The sequence below is a fragment of the Acanthaster planci genome, linkage group LG15 (genome assembly GCF_054643075.1).
Source record: "Acanthaster planci isolate LZ-2023a linkage group LG15, COTS_SCS, whole genome shotgun sequence".
NCBI lineage: Eukaryota > Metazoa > Echinodermata > Asteroidea > Valvatida > Acanthasteridae > Acanthaster > Acanthaster planci.
This window is the reverse complement of record NC_141791.1, coordinates 252,665-268,491: the sequence shown is the minus strand read 5'-3', so window position 1 is coordinate 268,491 and position 15,827 is coordinate 252,665. Positions and strand designations below refer to the sequence as shown.

At 40.0% G+C, this 15,827-nt stretch overlaps 1 protein-coding gene across 2 annotated transcripts; it reads right to left on the bottom strand.

Moving 5' to 3' along the window:
* Window positions 1-830: 830 nt before the first annotated feature.
* Window positions 831-15,699, bottom strand: LOC110974606 (uncharacterized). 2 transcript variants are annotated; one of them, XM_022226389.2, is made up of 13 exons: window positions 15,561-15,699; window positions 14,370-14,459; window positions 13,753-13,875; window positions 9,211-9,381; window positions 8,727-8,932; window positions 7,490-7,669; window positions 7,005-7,187; window positions 6,450-6,785; window positions 5,793-6,081; window positions 5,351-5,574; window positions 3,444-4,800; window positions 2,986-3,108; window positions 831-2,338 (listed from the first exon to the last, which is right to left on the bottom strand). In XM_022226389.2, exons 1-13 carry the CDS (start codon window positions 15,582-15,584, stop codon window positions 2,246-2,248), a joined length of 3,399 nt encoding a protein of 1,132 aa, XP_022082081.2. In that variant the 5' UTR covers window positions 15,585-15,699; the 3' UTR covers window positions 831-2,245. The 2 variants fall into 2 exon arrangements, with proteins under 2 accessions (XP_022082081.2, XP_022082083.2); XM_022226391.2 differs by lacking the exons at window positions 13,753-13,875; window positions 14,370-14,459; window positions 15,561-15,699 and adding an exon at window positions 10,284-11,741.
* Between the last annotated feature and the right edge of the window lie 128 nt (window positions 15,700-15,827).

The following is a 15,827-nucleotide window of genomic DNA, read 5'->3' as shown; positions in this document are numbered from 1 at the left end:
CTGTTACAGAAGCTGCCACATTCTGTATAGCAGTTGGCTTGTGAAAAGACTTGGAAAATACTGTAAACCATTTGACTGGGTGGGGCAGGAGTTTCTGAGAAATGGTTGGTACAAGAACCTTGCGTTGTCCTTTTTGGATGGGTAGGCCATGGATCGAGTGATGCGAATGGAGTTAAACATGCATGCACCTTTTCTTTTACTGTATGTTTTATTATTTGCTTATTCCGAGTTTTAGCCAAGCGAAACATTTTAGCCGAATGATGGAGGTACAATGTACATGACTTCGAACATTGTTTTGGGGGCGGAGTACCGATGTGACGAATGTGGTATTTGTGCCTGAAAGTTTCGATTTCTGTACTGAAAATTATAATGTGCTAAAATTCTTTGCGAGGCACCTCGAGTTCTTGAATCTGATCAATATCAAATGGGAAAGACCAAAATATCTTTTAAAGGCTGTACATAATGTGACTGCCTTTATATCTGAAAGGTAAGTTATGTACATGTAGTCGGAGTTGGGGGGGGGGTGCGGGAGAAGGGAAAGTTGGAATTTTCAAGATGTACGTCCTTATGAGTTCAGCTTCAAACTATGCTGTCTTTGACCTCGCATTTGAGCTGCAGAATGTAAGTTGAAGTGAGGGTGTCGGAACATATGAAATGATCACTGCTCGGTATTAGTTTTCACCAAGAACAAGACGATTGTAAGAACAATGGCGCTCTTCGCGATTACTTATATCAATGAAAATGTACAGGGGTGAAATTAAGAAGTCGCCATTTTGGCTTGGTGCCTGTAAACGGACGTAAGGCAGAAAAGGAGGTTCAGAAAACAAAAATAAAGGAACGAAAACTTTTATTAAATTTTTGAACTGAATGGAACAAAGGTAATGCCAGAACAATCAAAGTGCAGACTTTAATAAGCTAACGGGGAAGATGATTCTAACCTGAATGAACCGCACTCAAAGGTTTCACAACCCCTGGTAAAGACAAAATCTTTTTTTCCTAACACCTCTCTACCTAATAACTAACAGGAACGCCAAAGCAGGCTTGTCACAATTGAGAATGAACTTTTGGGCCAAAGTTTGTTGAACCGGGAACGGGTTTTCCCCTATTGTGAACGTCTGTAGAATTGAATATGCATTTGGTAGCTTTTTACATGTACTTGAAAGTTGCTCTTTAAATTTAGCTATTGGTCACACTCTAACAGCAGCTTTAGTTGTGCATTTACGACTAAAATATCTCGCTTCTCAAACCTAAGCCTTACAAATAAAATATACAAATATGCGATTGAACAATTTTTATGACATCAATACAGTAATCGGAAGATATCACGAAAAAAAAGTCTTTAGCCTTTTCAAATGCATGTACGTGCGCCTCCAAGAGTTTGCAACGCGTTTGCCAATCACAACGCGCGAAATCTGTCGACGCTTTCTAAAAGCCCTTCGGGTCGACTGATTTCGTGCATCGTGATTGGCCAACGAGTTGCAAACTCTTAAAGGCGCACTGTTGTGAATCGCCCGTATTATGGACAGCCTCCAATGAATCCTTAAATTATCAGAACATAAAAATTCAACGACATACATGAATGCCAACTTTCATTTGTGGAAAACTCGCCCATTCAGTCCACCATACACCTTGCCTGTGTATATGTACGTCATACTACCAGTGGCGTATAAACTGGGAACCTTTTTCAGGAGGCACCCCCATTTTCTCAAAAGGGTGGGGGTCTTTATGGTTTGGTCAGACTTAAAGCGCTACCCACAGTTTTTGGACTAACAAAATATTTGTTCTCTGATTTCGTTGGGGGGAGGTTTGCACGATGGCTCCTGTTAATATTATTACGGCACTTTGTACCGTGTCCGAATACACATATATTTGTTAGTTCCCGTACAATCTATCAGCTTGGTGACCAGCAAACACAGTTATGCCCAAATCTGAGCAGTACTGAGATTTCAAGAAAGACTTACACCAGTCTGACAGTTGATTTCGAAATTCTCGGCACGTTTTAAGCGGATGATTTTTTTTTACTCTAACACTGAATACACACTCTACACACTCTTAAACCTGTAAAACTACATTTCTAAACTACAAACTGAAGCTAGACTGCCAACATAATCTTACATCCTGAAAATTTTGCATTAAAAAGTAATCATAACTTGAATCATTTAGATTGGCAACCGACAAGGAATTTTATTTTGAATGGCCATTGTGTACATATTTTAACTGCATGTAGTAGACCTGTGGACCTAACTCATATCTCCTCCAAGGACTGAGTACGTTTGAGGGATCGAAGAGCTTTCTCTCTCAATTCTTTCTCCATTTTCTCGCCCTCACTGTCTGAATCCTAAAAAAACAAAAACAAAATCTATGTAAGTTTGACTAGAAAAATTACACAAAGACGGAAGGGTTCCAACTTAAAATTTACATGAACCGATCCCAATCATATTGAGTTGAACTCTAACACTCAAAGATCCTTCACAATCTAACGGGAGGATTTTGCAGGATTCAGCAAGGTACAATGGTTACAAAACCCAGCCAAGTTAATGATTCTTGAGGGACCTTAATGCCCACTTAATTTTGAAGTACAATGACCGATCAGTCTTATGCAGTTGGGTGGCTTTTTACAGATCCAGGAACGCTCATGACCAAAGCACCTGTAGAGTTACAAGTTCATAAGGCAACGGATAAAAGAAAGGGGGTTGGGTAAGATGACCTAGTAAGGGCTGGTAGAAACGAAAGTGCCAAAATTGTCCCCAATACATCTAAAATTATGTCCTGAAACGAACACAAATTTCGAAATTATGCCTGCTCTGACTAGATGCCTAAAATGATGACAGCTCATACAAAATGGTACAAGTGACCTAGGAGAAGGGAGCATGCACTAGTACTGGATTCAATAAAAGCTGTTCCACCAAACCTTCCAACCACCTGCCGAGAAAGGGTTCAAAGAGTTAATAGATCGCCCCCCCCCACAAAAATAAAGTTGCCTACCTCAGGTGCAACATCTTGGTCCTTCTTCTGCTTCTTGTGTCTCTTGTGCTTCTTATGTTTCTTGTGTTTTTTATGTTTCTTCTTATCTTTCTTCTTTGTATCCTTGGTATCCGAGTCTGAACCCTGACAAATAAAACCCCAACTATTCTAATTATTTAAGTGGCTGGTGCAAGAATCTGTACAGTAAACTCCATGTTGTTGCTGTTCTCCCAAAGAATGAAGGTAAAATAAATTGGTGTTCGCTGTAACTAATTTGAACGTTCGACGTAATCAACATTTAGAATGACTACAATTCATGGCTGCATGCCTGATTAAGCCTTTCTGCAAATAAATGCTGAAATTAGGGAATTACACATATTTCAAATTTTGCAAATGGGCTGCGGTTAAACAGTTTGAGTGATTTTTTTGAATAGACTGTCACTTTTACCAAATCCAAGAAAACTTTTCCTATATCCCACCTTCGCAGAATCACTTCCGTCTAGGTTTGCCTTGGCTTTCACTGGAGTCGGTTCAGGGCTACCGGACGAGGATCGAGATCTTGATTTCTTCTTAGAAATTATCTGTTGTGTTGGACTTGGTGAGTAGCTGTGTTTCCTGGGGACTGGTGATGGAGATGTACTGCGCCTTGATGGAGGTTTACGCTTCTCTGAGTGTGACAATGACGCTTTCCTTTCAGGGGAAGGCGTTCTATCATCAGATGATGAAGAACTTCTTTTATTGACTGCTTTCTTATCATTTGGGCTGTACCACCTTCCAGCTGGATGTGGTCTGGGGCTGTCTTTGTCCTGGTCTGGTGTTGGACTACGTTTTCGTGTATCCCGTGGAGGCCTTTTGTGCTGTTTCTCTGGTGTTGGGCTATGCCTCCGTTTGTCTGCGCGGGGGCTTCTTCGACGGCTCTCTGGGGTTCTGCTTCTGCGTCCATCTGGAGTGAGACTCTGTCTACGTTTTTCTGGAGTGGGGCTGCGTCTACGTTTTTCTGGAGTAGGGCTGCGTCTATGTTTCTCTGGAGTAGGGCTGCTCTTACGTTTCTCTGGAGTGGGGCTGCGTCGACGTTTCTCTGGAGTGGGGCTGCGCCTACGTTTCTCTGGCATAGGGCTGCGTCTACGTTTCTCAAGGGTAGGGGTGCGTCTATGCTTTTCTGGAGTGGGGCTGCGCCTACGTCTCTCTGGAGTGGGGCTGCGTCTACGCCTCTCTGGTGTTTGGCGGCTCTTTCGCTTTTCAGGGGTTGGACTTCTCTTACGTCTGTCTGAACTTTGCTTACGCCTGTCTGGAGTTGTACTTCTGTGGCGCCTGTCCCCTGGACTTCGTTTTCGTTTTTCAGGAGTGCGACTTCTTTTGCGCTTCTCAGCAGGGCTTTTAGCTCTCTTGGAGGGTCGCTCTGGGGAAGGACTTGGACCACGCTCAGGGGAACTGTCACTAGAAACTGATGGAGTACGATACTTGTCTCTAGTCTTTCGTGGTGGGGTATCTGCTGCTTTCCTCTTGCTCTTTGGAGAGGGTGAGGAACTGATTCGTTTGTTGGGAGAAGCTCTACTTTTGTCTGCAGAGGGCCTCCTACGTCTGTCTGATGGGCTTAAACTACGCCGAGTTCTAGACTTCTTTTTAGGGGTTGGGCTTCTTTGGTTTCTGCGCCTCTCTGGTGTGGGGCTTCGTCTTCGATAGGCTGGGGAAGGTGATCGGCGTCTCCGTGGAGGGGTGCGTCTACGGGGAGGTGTCAGGGATCTACGACGTCTGTAGGGACTTGGGGAACGAAATCGTCTGCGGGGTGGTGTTGGTGATCGATAACGACGAGATGGTCTGTAAGGTGATGGAGACCTGAGGAACAAATATGAAATTACTAAAATTAGTGCGTGTGACAGAAAGTGCAGAAATAGATCTATGAAATAGTCTATGACATACCTGAGCTTCAATTCAATCAAACATCCAAATATTTGGTCGTACCGACAGGCAGATTGTTGAACAAACCTCGTATGAAGTCAGTTACAATAACACACACAATTGTACATTATAATCACTATAATAGCTTCTCATGTATAGGGTTTTCTTCAGCCCCGATTTTGCAAGATTTAAGAGACAATACTTCTTGCCCTGTGCTTTTGAATTGTTGCAAGATTTCTGTTACTTTCATTTGAATCTGCTTGAAACATGCTTCCACAGTGCAGTATTTATCATTCAAACCAAAAGAAAATTCTCCCTTCCTTTTTATGAATTCTGCACTCGAATATTCAAATGTGGAAAATAATATTCAAATACATGTATGTGATAATCGATTGAATGTATATAGCCCTACAAGATTTTCTCGAAAAACTTAGTTTCAGTTAACATGACCGTAAATTGTAAATGTATGCTATTATGAAAACCATACCTTCTACGTCTGGGTGATATGCTACGGCGCCGTTTCCTTGGTGACCTTGAGTCGGAGCGGCTGCGTCTCCTACCTCCAGTTTTTGGTGGCTCCTTGTCACTGTCCGACTCGGAGGAGGAATCTGTGGAGGAGTGTCTTCTGTAATGACGCTGTGGGAATCGGTTCTTTTTGACTAGAGGCTTTGACTCCTGGGCCTTGCCAGGAGAGGCATCAAGTTTATCTTTCTGCACACAAAACAGAAAAGCAAAATTTAACAAACGGAGGGCAAGGCAACTGTTTTCAGGAAGTAGAGATTTTATCATAAATTGAATCTTGTTTCCGATGAAACACTTAAAAATCATCGAGCATGACCGTGGATGATTTTTTTTACGTCTTTTATAGGGGGAGGTAGATTAAAATGTTTGCTCCAAATCTAAGGAAAAGGCAGAAAAGAGTCACTTACCCCCTTGGCTACTTCATCAGCTTTTTCTTTCTTTTTATCCTTTGCCTTAAAGTGTGATGGAGGTGGAGATGCAGATCTATCGCTTTCATTACCGCTCTGGGATTTGTCATCTTCACTTGATGAATCCTTCCCTGAAGACTTGACCTCAGGCTTTTTGACAGGAGGGGAAGGTGACTTCTCTTTTGTCTTTATGGATTTCTTCTTGGTTGGAGAGGGTGAACGGGAAGAATCAGAGGAGCTAGAGGAATCATATTCTGAGCTAGACGAATCTCGGCGAACACGACGTGATCTGTGGTTCACATCAAATCCAGTAATTTAGCATGAAGCAAGAACAGCTTCCAAATATGTGACTGTTCTCTATTTTAGTGCAATTTATCAGAAAAAATATCTTTTTCGTTTTGTTAATGGATGGTTTTTTAATTACTATTACATACATGTACTGGTAAATGTTCGATTTGAAACATGTTCTTGGGTTGGTTTTAAACTGGACTTGGGGCTATATGAGCGGATTGTGATGGGCTAAGAAATGTGGTGTTTACAGTAAAAGCCGGTCATAAGCCAAAATATCAAACATAGCACATAATGGTCAAGTACATTCTTTGTATAATATACATGGTACTCCATGAGCTTTGTAATAACTATGTCTAATGAGCTTGCCTTTTGGGAGATGGGCTTCTCTTTGGAGAACGTCTTCGCTCTGCTCTTTTCCTTGGTGAGGGGCTGTGTCTCCTTGGTGATCTACTTCTCCTTCTTGGGGATGGACGTCGCCGCCGTGGTGACGGACTGCGTCGCCGTGGAGACCTAGATCTTCGCCTAGGAGAAGACCTTGATCTGTACCTTGGAGATGGGCTTCGCCTGCGTCTTGAGTAGTATGGTGATCTTGATCGCCGGCGAACTGGTGATCGACGACGTGGAGAGCGACGACGTGGGGATCGTGATCTTGATCTACGGGGACTGCGAGAATGGTGTCTTGTCTTCTTTCTCCTGATAGATCTACACATCAATTTTAATGTAATGATCAGTGAAAGCTCTACGTGCAGTCCCTTTGAAATGATTTTGGCAAACGTAAAGATGCTCCCATGTAAAAGAAAAGATATTTTAATAAAACACAATGACCGACTTTTGAAAACTTCCTTACATCAAAACAAAAGAGAAGAACCAACAGTTTTCCATTCTACGGTAATAAAAACAGTCCAATTAAAGTTAGTGTACCTGGAACGAGATCTCTTTTTGCGTTGATCTCTGTCCTTCGACCGAGATTGGCTCCTGCTCCTAGATCGTGAGCTATCACTGGATGTGGAGCTTGAAGATTCATATCGCCGCCTAGGCTTTTTCTTCACATCGTCTGCTTTCTTGGGAGAATCTTCATTGTCAGATTCCTTAGCTGCAGTTTTTCTGTAAAAATTGTAATTTTTTTGCAAATCATTTGCTTACAAATGTTCATAACCAAAATGTAATTAGCACTCTAAGGAAAATTAAGACTACGGCTTTTAAAAAATCTCTTGATTTAAAAACCTTCTTTATTAAGATTTTAAAATCTCCATATTAAACTCTAAAGTTTTCAGGAAAAATGCCCTCGATTTCACTGATGCACAACCTCTGGTTAAATCACTGTTGGTTGAAAATTCCCAAGAGAGAGGGATGCATCTGTCTTTACGATTCATAAATTCTCAAACAGGATAAAAGGAGAGACTTACTCTGACTTGATCACATCATCCTTTGGTGATGGGGAGGAAGGTTTGTCCTCAATATCAGGTTTGGTCTCAGGAGACTCCGACCCACTTCGTGATCCAGAAGCTGATCGAGATCGATGACTGTCCTTCCTCTGTGGTGACTTATGAGGTTCCCAATCCCATTTGCCAGGACGTGCATGAATCCTGAATATTGGATTGAAACGAGTATGACAAAATTCTCACTTAATGCACTGCTCCAAGTAAAATACTATAGTTATTTGGTTTTGGAAACTGGTATCTTGACAGCAATCAGAAGAAAAAGCAGTCTTTTTTTTCCTTTGTAAATGGATGAAGAAGCATTTTTGGGCAAACACAGCATACCATGTCCTTTAAGCCTCCAACATCATACTACAAGCATCTGCAGTGCTCAAACTTATCAATCTTTAAGAGGAAATCTCTGTATTATCGTCTCCCCTTCACCATAGTGACATGTTCACAATCCATCTTCGTCTCCAACCATAAAAAATCTCTACAGATTTTTGGCGCCTTTATCAATAGATAACACATTCCCGTACATAAGTGGGAATACACGATGCACCCATTCTGCCATTACTTTTACTACCACTACCCAATGTGTCTACCACAGTATTCCAGAGGAAGTAACATAAATTTGCATACTTCTTGATAGCCTTTGCTAGACTTTACCGAGGCTCAAATGAATCTTATTTTGCAAATAATTCCCCCAAAAGTGTTAAACCAAAAAATCAGCAAAACCAACACCTGATTTTTGAAAAATTCGGAAATTCTGAAAACTCCAGAGGAATCTCACTCCTGCTGTTTTCTTACAGTAGTGGTGAGAAACATGAGACTGTTTATTATCTCACGCCAATATGCTTGATGCATCCAAGCCATCAATGATATTGCCCTTGACAGAAACCAGTCTGCAAGACTTAATACCAAATCTCTGTACACAACACTCCTTGTTCTTGCTGTAACATCCTCCTCCGTCCTCTGGCCAGCACTGAGTATATTTCTCAGGAATGCTTATCATGTTTTTGTTACCTACTCTAACAAACAGTTTACTTCAGAAATGAAGAATTTGTCTCTGAACGCATCTCTTTCTGGAATTCTGGTTCCAGTTCCTCAAAAAGTATTTGCCATGCTCCACCAACTAAACACTTACAGTAAGCTGTGTTTTTTTAACTAATCAAATATTTTTTTTTACTATCAGTGTCAAATCTCCACCAAATCAACTGCTTACTTCTTCTCAGGTGTCTTGGATCCATCCCTGGCTCGATCCCCTCCTCCGTTCACTCCTTCGTTGTCCCAACGACCTTCTCGATTCTTTACTTTCTGCTCCTTATCCCCATCTTCCTCTGCATCACTGCCATGGCGACTCCTTGACAACTCTTTCTCCTCTTTTTCCTGTAGCTGCTTCAGTCCTGTTTGGATGCGTTCTTGTTCCATCTAACATAAGAATTGAAAACCAATTGGATAAGAAAATGCACAACCAACACGCAGTACTAATTTTACAGCATTTGCCTTCCTCACGGAATGCTTAAAAATGAGTATAAACTGATCTCAAACTGCTTATGTTTTGATAATGCAATGAAATGTGAAGAAAAAAAAAGGTTTGTTTGTATGCCTTCCAATGCAAAAGGAAACTCACTTCAAACCTAAGGTTTTACATATGACGAGTTACAGAGATTTTACGAGCAAAAATGCAAGTTTGGACAGTGACAGACCTGTCTCTTTTTGATCTCCTCTTTCTTCTGTTCCAGGAAGGCAGCAGGAATTCCAGCAATGTTTTCTTGAGCACTGGTGAGAAGCTCCCACAGCTCCGACATAAACTTCATTGCATTCTTGGCATTCAAGAAGCCTGTCAAGTTGATCTGCATTGTCTTTGGGTTTGGATTCTGTTGGCAAGAAACCAATGAAAATTAGGAGTCTAAATGGGCAGAATTTATTAGACTTATCCATTTTTCACGTACATGTAGTGGCTTCATTCAACTGTAAGTATTTTTGTGTTGGGTAAAATCCACTACAAAAAGCCAGCATGCTGTGGGGTGAAAACAGATTTCAGTAATTTTACCTTCATGTGAAGTATGGCAACCTTTGACAATTAAAATGCAACCGTGACTGATTTTGGTATTTTTCCCCAAAACAATAGAATTTAAACCAAGAGCAATTTCTTCAAAGCTTTAAATTTCTTTGTTTGTTAAAGTGGTCAGTTCAAACTGGTTTTGTTTTTGAACAAGCACCTTTTCCAGAAATATTTTAATTTTGAACATAACCACGGCTAAATGTATCTCTCAATTTGGGAAATAGATAACACAGCACCAAATGTGTTACATTCCAATTATAAAACCTACACGGTCTTTGATGCAATTTTTCATCAGCAAAACAAAGCTACCACATTTGATTGATCCTAATTTATTAAGTTTGCAAACGGTACATGCTTGGACCTGTCTGGTAAAATACCACTATGTGCTCTGCAATTGTACCTGTAAACAATGTTATTAAAAATAAATGCACCATTGTATAATAAATGTATGAAAGTAATGGAAAATTACAGGTCCTATTTAAATAGATTTGGAGCTTGTTCATACATCAAAAATGGTATTAAAGAGAGGACACAAAAATGTTTGCACTTCCCAAGAAGTTAAAAATAAAAACTAGTGATACTGATAAATACCAACCAGCAAAATTGATGTCTCATATGCCAGACTTTTACACACATTACTTCATACAAACCAACACTGTGTAATAGAATTATTGTTTATAAATCTCTTGACAAAGGAGTCAAAGTTGGTGGTACCGTCTGTCTTCCAAGGACCCTTAAGCCGGCATGTCACAACCTGCTGTTGTCCAACCGAGAAGTGACGCTGAATGAGAGCAATCAATGCATCGCATCTTCCTTGCCTGTTTCTTTATGTGAGCATCAGCTTATAGAGTTGGAAGAATTTATTACAAACATCTGAACGTGAGAGATGAGATGGGGGAGTACATTAAGAAGCCATTCAGAGCAGATGTTTGAGGACAAAATCACTTCATCCTTTGTCAAATACTATCACTAAGGTTTATAAGCATTTTCCTGGGATGTAATAAGTTACTGGTTGCTACAGTATCTTGACGCTCCAAACAGGGTTTCAGTGCTGGTAATACGGACGATTCACAATAGTGCGCCACCAAGAGTTTGCAACGCGTTGGCCAATCATAATGCGTGAAATTTATCGACCCTTTCCAAACGCGCATTGGGTTGACAGATTTCGTTGTAAACTCTTGGTGGCGCACTATTGTAAGACGGCCGTATTAACAGACTGTTCAGTAGTTTCTGGGAGAAAATAGAGCAACTGTCATTTTTTTTTGGGGGGGGGGACATTCATTGTAAGCCCACTTTTTCCATTAGGTTTCCCTCTGGAATTACTGTATGCTAAACAAAATCATGATTACTTCCAAGATTTTTTGCTGCACCATGAAACCCTGCCTCTGATGTACTTTTTGAAAGGGCAAAAAACAAATTTATAGTGACAAAACTGTGACTTCAATGACAGAATGCTGCCTGTAAATTAAACTTCAGATATTGACATACAATATGCAGTCATTTCCTGCCAACCTTTGTGATCTGTTTGATCTTCGCAGAAATTGTTTTAACTCAAGACTCAACAACTGTTGAAGAAAAGGTACTGACGTTTCAAGTTCTAGGGTTCCACTATTAAAAATTTTAGGGAGCCACAATCTAGATCACATGGAAGCAAACCATATTCCTGGGAAGTTCTCCCTATACTGTAAAATGATAAATATACTCACAGATCTTCACCAGATGGGTTATTCTTTGATGAAGACCTTATCCATGTTGATAGAAGGGTTCAAAGACAGTTGTGGAGGAAAGCCAAGAATAAAACATCAGCTACTTACAAATTACGTCTTTTCAATGATCCGAGTATTGGAAAGTTGAATTTGATAATAATAATAAACACACTTGTACTATACTCACTCTTTTGTCGCATACTGGTGCAAAGCTATGAGTCGTTTGAGTTCATGTACAAGGAAAGAGTTTATCTCATTTACTTTTTTTTCATCCTGTTAATTGGAGATGGGCATTACTTACCTGTCAATATTTAGTGAGAATGGAAGACGAACTCTCTTTGAGATACTTACATGTACTCTTTGTACAATCATTTACACTTTTTACTGCCCTGGCTTGCATCAAGTCCTGACTTTTTCCAAAGAGGTGGATTTGCGCCGGAGAGATGTTAATTAATTTTGGATATTTGCCCTGCCCTACGTGTATTGTAACACTGTATACTCAGTGTTTGCCCCGAAGGCTTGTGAAAAACAAGCACGAGTAAGCAGGAGGTTGAGGGTTCGAATCCCACCCGAGTATGCTTGTGGTTTTTTTCACAAGCCTTTGGGGGCAAACACTGAGTATAAAGTGTTACACTACACGTAGGGCAGGGCAAATATCCAAAACTAAGGACCTGACTTGTTTCAAACACCAGTCACTGCTAGAATGACGGGATGAGTTCAATTCTAACAGTTCCCTATAATTCATGAGGATATTCCACTCAAGTGGTCTCCAAATCATAGCCTACCTTGCTCACACATGCAGATTTTATTCAAGTCATTACTGGTTCCTTCACAGTGAGGCAAAGGCTGTATTAGTGAAACCTACCGTATGTCAATATGAAAATAAGAAGACTAAGCTTTACACCTGGACTGAAAAATACATCAAAACAAGTTTATTTCTAACACTCACCAACTCTTGCATCATTGCTGGGCATCTGCAGTTTCTTATATGCTTGCAACTCATGGCAACTTTGATTTTGACAGACACTGGCCACTGATGATCCCATCAAATGACTGATGTCCAGTGAGCTTGATAAAGTCACAAAATTACTCACCTCGTACATGTACACAATATGGCTCTTTGGAGTTTCATGTTAACCTAAGCTGGGAATCCCCGCCGAGCGGAACAAGAGGGCTTTTTTTGGTACTCACTGCATAGGCACGCCATGCGGCACGCAAGTATATGCGCGCTTGATGTGAAACAAGAATCCGCTTGTAATCACCTGTCTTGCTTTTGCTGATTGAGAATGTACTTTAGCTCGGGGCGGATAAAGCAGTTATCACTCAAGGCATAAATGTAAAAAAAAGTTGCATTTTTTTTATCAAAGTAGTATTCATTTACCTGCATCCTGACGACACTCCAAGATGCCAAGACTGCCTTATACTAAGGTTGTTTGATTTAAATCAAATGATTTGAATCATTGATTTAAATCACTTTTTAAAAAATCTTAAAATTTATTATAAAATCATGTTAAAGAAACCTTAAATTCTTTTGGGTATTTGCAAGGAAGAAATGACTGATGTCTTTAAAACATTTCCACACAACCAGAATTGGATCATTTTGTATATCTTTATCGTTACACTTATTCAACCTGTACATGTACAAGTGTATGCACATGTACTCCACTCTTTATTTTGTATGACTTCATGTACATGTATGTGTATAGAATTCAATAGCCATTCCATTTGAATGCGTTTAGATAAAGCAGAATTGCAAATTACCCATCTTTGGTGTTGGAACACCAAAGACGTGTACTTTGTAAAGTCCTTTGCGAAGTTACATTCATAAGGCATGTCATGCGTTAGCAAGTACAAGAGTTTTATCCCAATACCCTTTTGAAATGTGCATTGGGTTGACAGATTTCACGCATCGTGATTGACCAACACATTGAAAACTCTAGGAAGCGCACTATTGTGAATCGCCTGTATTGAAGCAGCAAAGACACTGATCTTTAATCGACTTGTTTTTTCCATTGAAATTTGCTTAAACGATTTATTCATACCAAGAGTTTGTGTGTATTTCAGCATACAGGTCACTGGACATAGCAAACACTTATGATTTATTAGAAAGAAACAGTTCAACATGTGATACACTTAACTCCAGCACTCAACAATGGGTCCTATAATCACCGCATGGTATTTCATGTCTTGACATTCAAGATCGATTTTTAAAAAATCGATTTAAATAAAAAAGTCTGATTTAAATAAAAAACATGTGATTTAAATTCTTTTTTAAATCGTGATTTTTTTACCAACCTTGCCTCATACCCACCTGCAATAAAAAGCTGTTCTTACATTGTTTTCTACCTCTCAATGTCCATTCCAATCCTTCACTATCACCTAACTACAAACCTCTCAAGACTATGGTTTGCTTCCTACATGTACATGCCTAGTTGTATATCTACCATGTTCAGTCTAATCTCTGAGGATGTCTTTACCTCTTCTTCCAGCTGATTATAGATGAACTCAATGAGGACATCGTCTTCCATCCCAAGCATCTCTGTCACTTTCTGAGTAATCCAAGGTTTGAGGATATCCATATTGATCTTGCTGGTGCTGACCTGCAAAACAGATGCAATAAACAGCCTTTGAGCAAACAAACATCAAAATCTACCAACCTTGGATTCTACGAACAATTTATGATTTATTACCATGGGGTCCATGTTTATTTTTGGAAACAAAGTTTAGAACAAAGGGGTATTTCAGTAATTTTTCAAAATGTATATTTATAGGGAGGTTAAGTTAGGAAAATACATTATTAGTTAAAATGTCTGTAACCTTTTGCTTTGCTAACACTTTTCCTCCGGATTTTCAAGGCAGCTCAAAAAATGCAATAATAATGCAAATGCTCTAACACACAACATGATCTGACTAAATGGTAAAGGAAATTTACAGCCTGTTGTGATTATTTTTCACTCTCTACTCAATTCCATGAAGGCTACCAAAGCTGTTAAACATGTTGCTGGACAGTGCAAGAAATGCAACAAGGAAAGGGTTCCTAATTCTAATATCAATGGAAAGTACAAATTTCTTCTGGGGAAACATTGCGTCTCACCTTCTTGTCCAGTATCGATGCAAACTTCATGTTCTTCATCAGTTTCTTCTGTTTATTAGCAAACCGATTGTCCTGGTCATAGCTGGTGCCCTGCAATTATGGTGCATATAGCCAGATAATATTTTACACAAAACAACACAGAGTTCATTTCCCAATTGGCCTACAGACCGATCCTACACCATGAAATATATTACTTAAGCTAATTACAGACTGCTACCGAGCAACGTGTGGCATGGCAGGTTAAGAAGAAAAATCAAGTGCTACAAATAAGCTCTTTAGGGCATCAAAAGACTCACTGCGCATATTCAGTGCTATGCTGGTAAAAACAGGGAAAGAGATCCATGTGTGGACAACATTTGATGCCCCTGTGCACAGACCTAAAAGACTTGTCTGAAAAACTTTGTTTTGTAAGTAAATGCTTTGGAATTTTCTTGGCAAAAATTTCACTTTTTAGGACAGGTTATCACTTTCTGATAACTGTTATAATACATAAGGGAAAATTAGTGTTGTCTGTATTTGCAACTCTAGTCTCACCAAAAACAGCAACAAAAAGGGGCCAGTTCATGGTCAAAAATATTCAACCATACATGCAAAATAAAACTCCTACATGTTTATGCTTGTTTGGGGTCTTCCAACCTTCACAAGCAGGGCCTCCCCCAAATGGCAATGACTCAGGGTGTTGACCCCCCCTTTCTTGATTTGCACCTGTTAAATTGCCGACACTGACATAATTTTTTTCAATGACAATTAACATGTTCAACTTTTGCAAGAGAATTTAGCAAAACTGGTTTCAACATGTAAAATAAGGCTTAGGCCTAGGGGGTAGGCCTACTGAGAACCCACCCCCCCCTTTCAAAATTTCGTTGTTGAAAAGATCGATTTGCATGGCCATGGCATGGGTGCATGGGAAAAGCTTCAAAATCAGAATCGCCCCCTTGGCCTTGCTTTTAGGCTATCATGCCAATTGTAGTTGCTTATACTGGGGCGACTTGACACAATGTCGTCATGCGCGGTCTTCCTTGCAACGCGACGGAGCAATGCCTCACAAATTACAGTTATCTTCGGCAAATATTCAACATACTCTTATGACCAGAAGTATCTTGGACATATCAAAGTTATTGATACATATGCATGGAGCATCAAATATCCCATTTAACGGCGCAAGATTTGATCAGAACACAGCAATCTTACCCGAAAAAATCCGGCGTCCGCCATGCTTGCGATCAATGGATTCAATGCGCATGCGCTGTGTATCAGTGATGAATTAATCACATGTATTTTTACAGGCTAAATTATAGATAAAAATTATACTTGCAATTCTAAAACATTTGACATATATAAAAATTGCATAACCAGAAAAACGCCAAAGCAAGTCCCAGATTTACTGTTTTCATTATAATATTGGGCTTTGGGTTCAGTTTCCAGACTAGAGGGCGGCATTCAACGAGGAAATGAAAA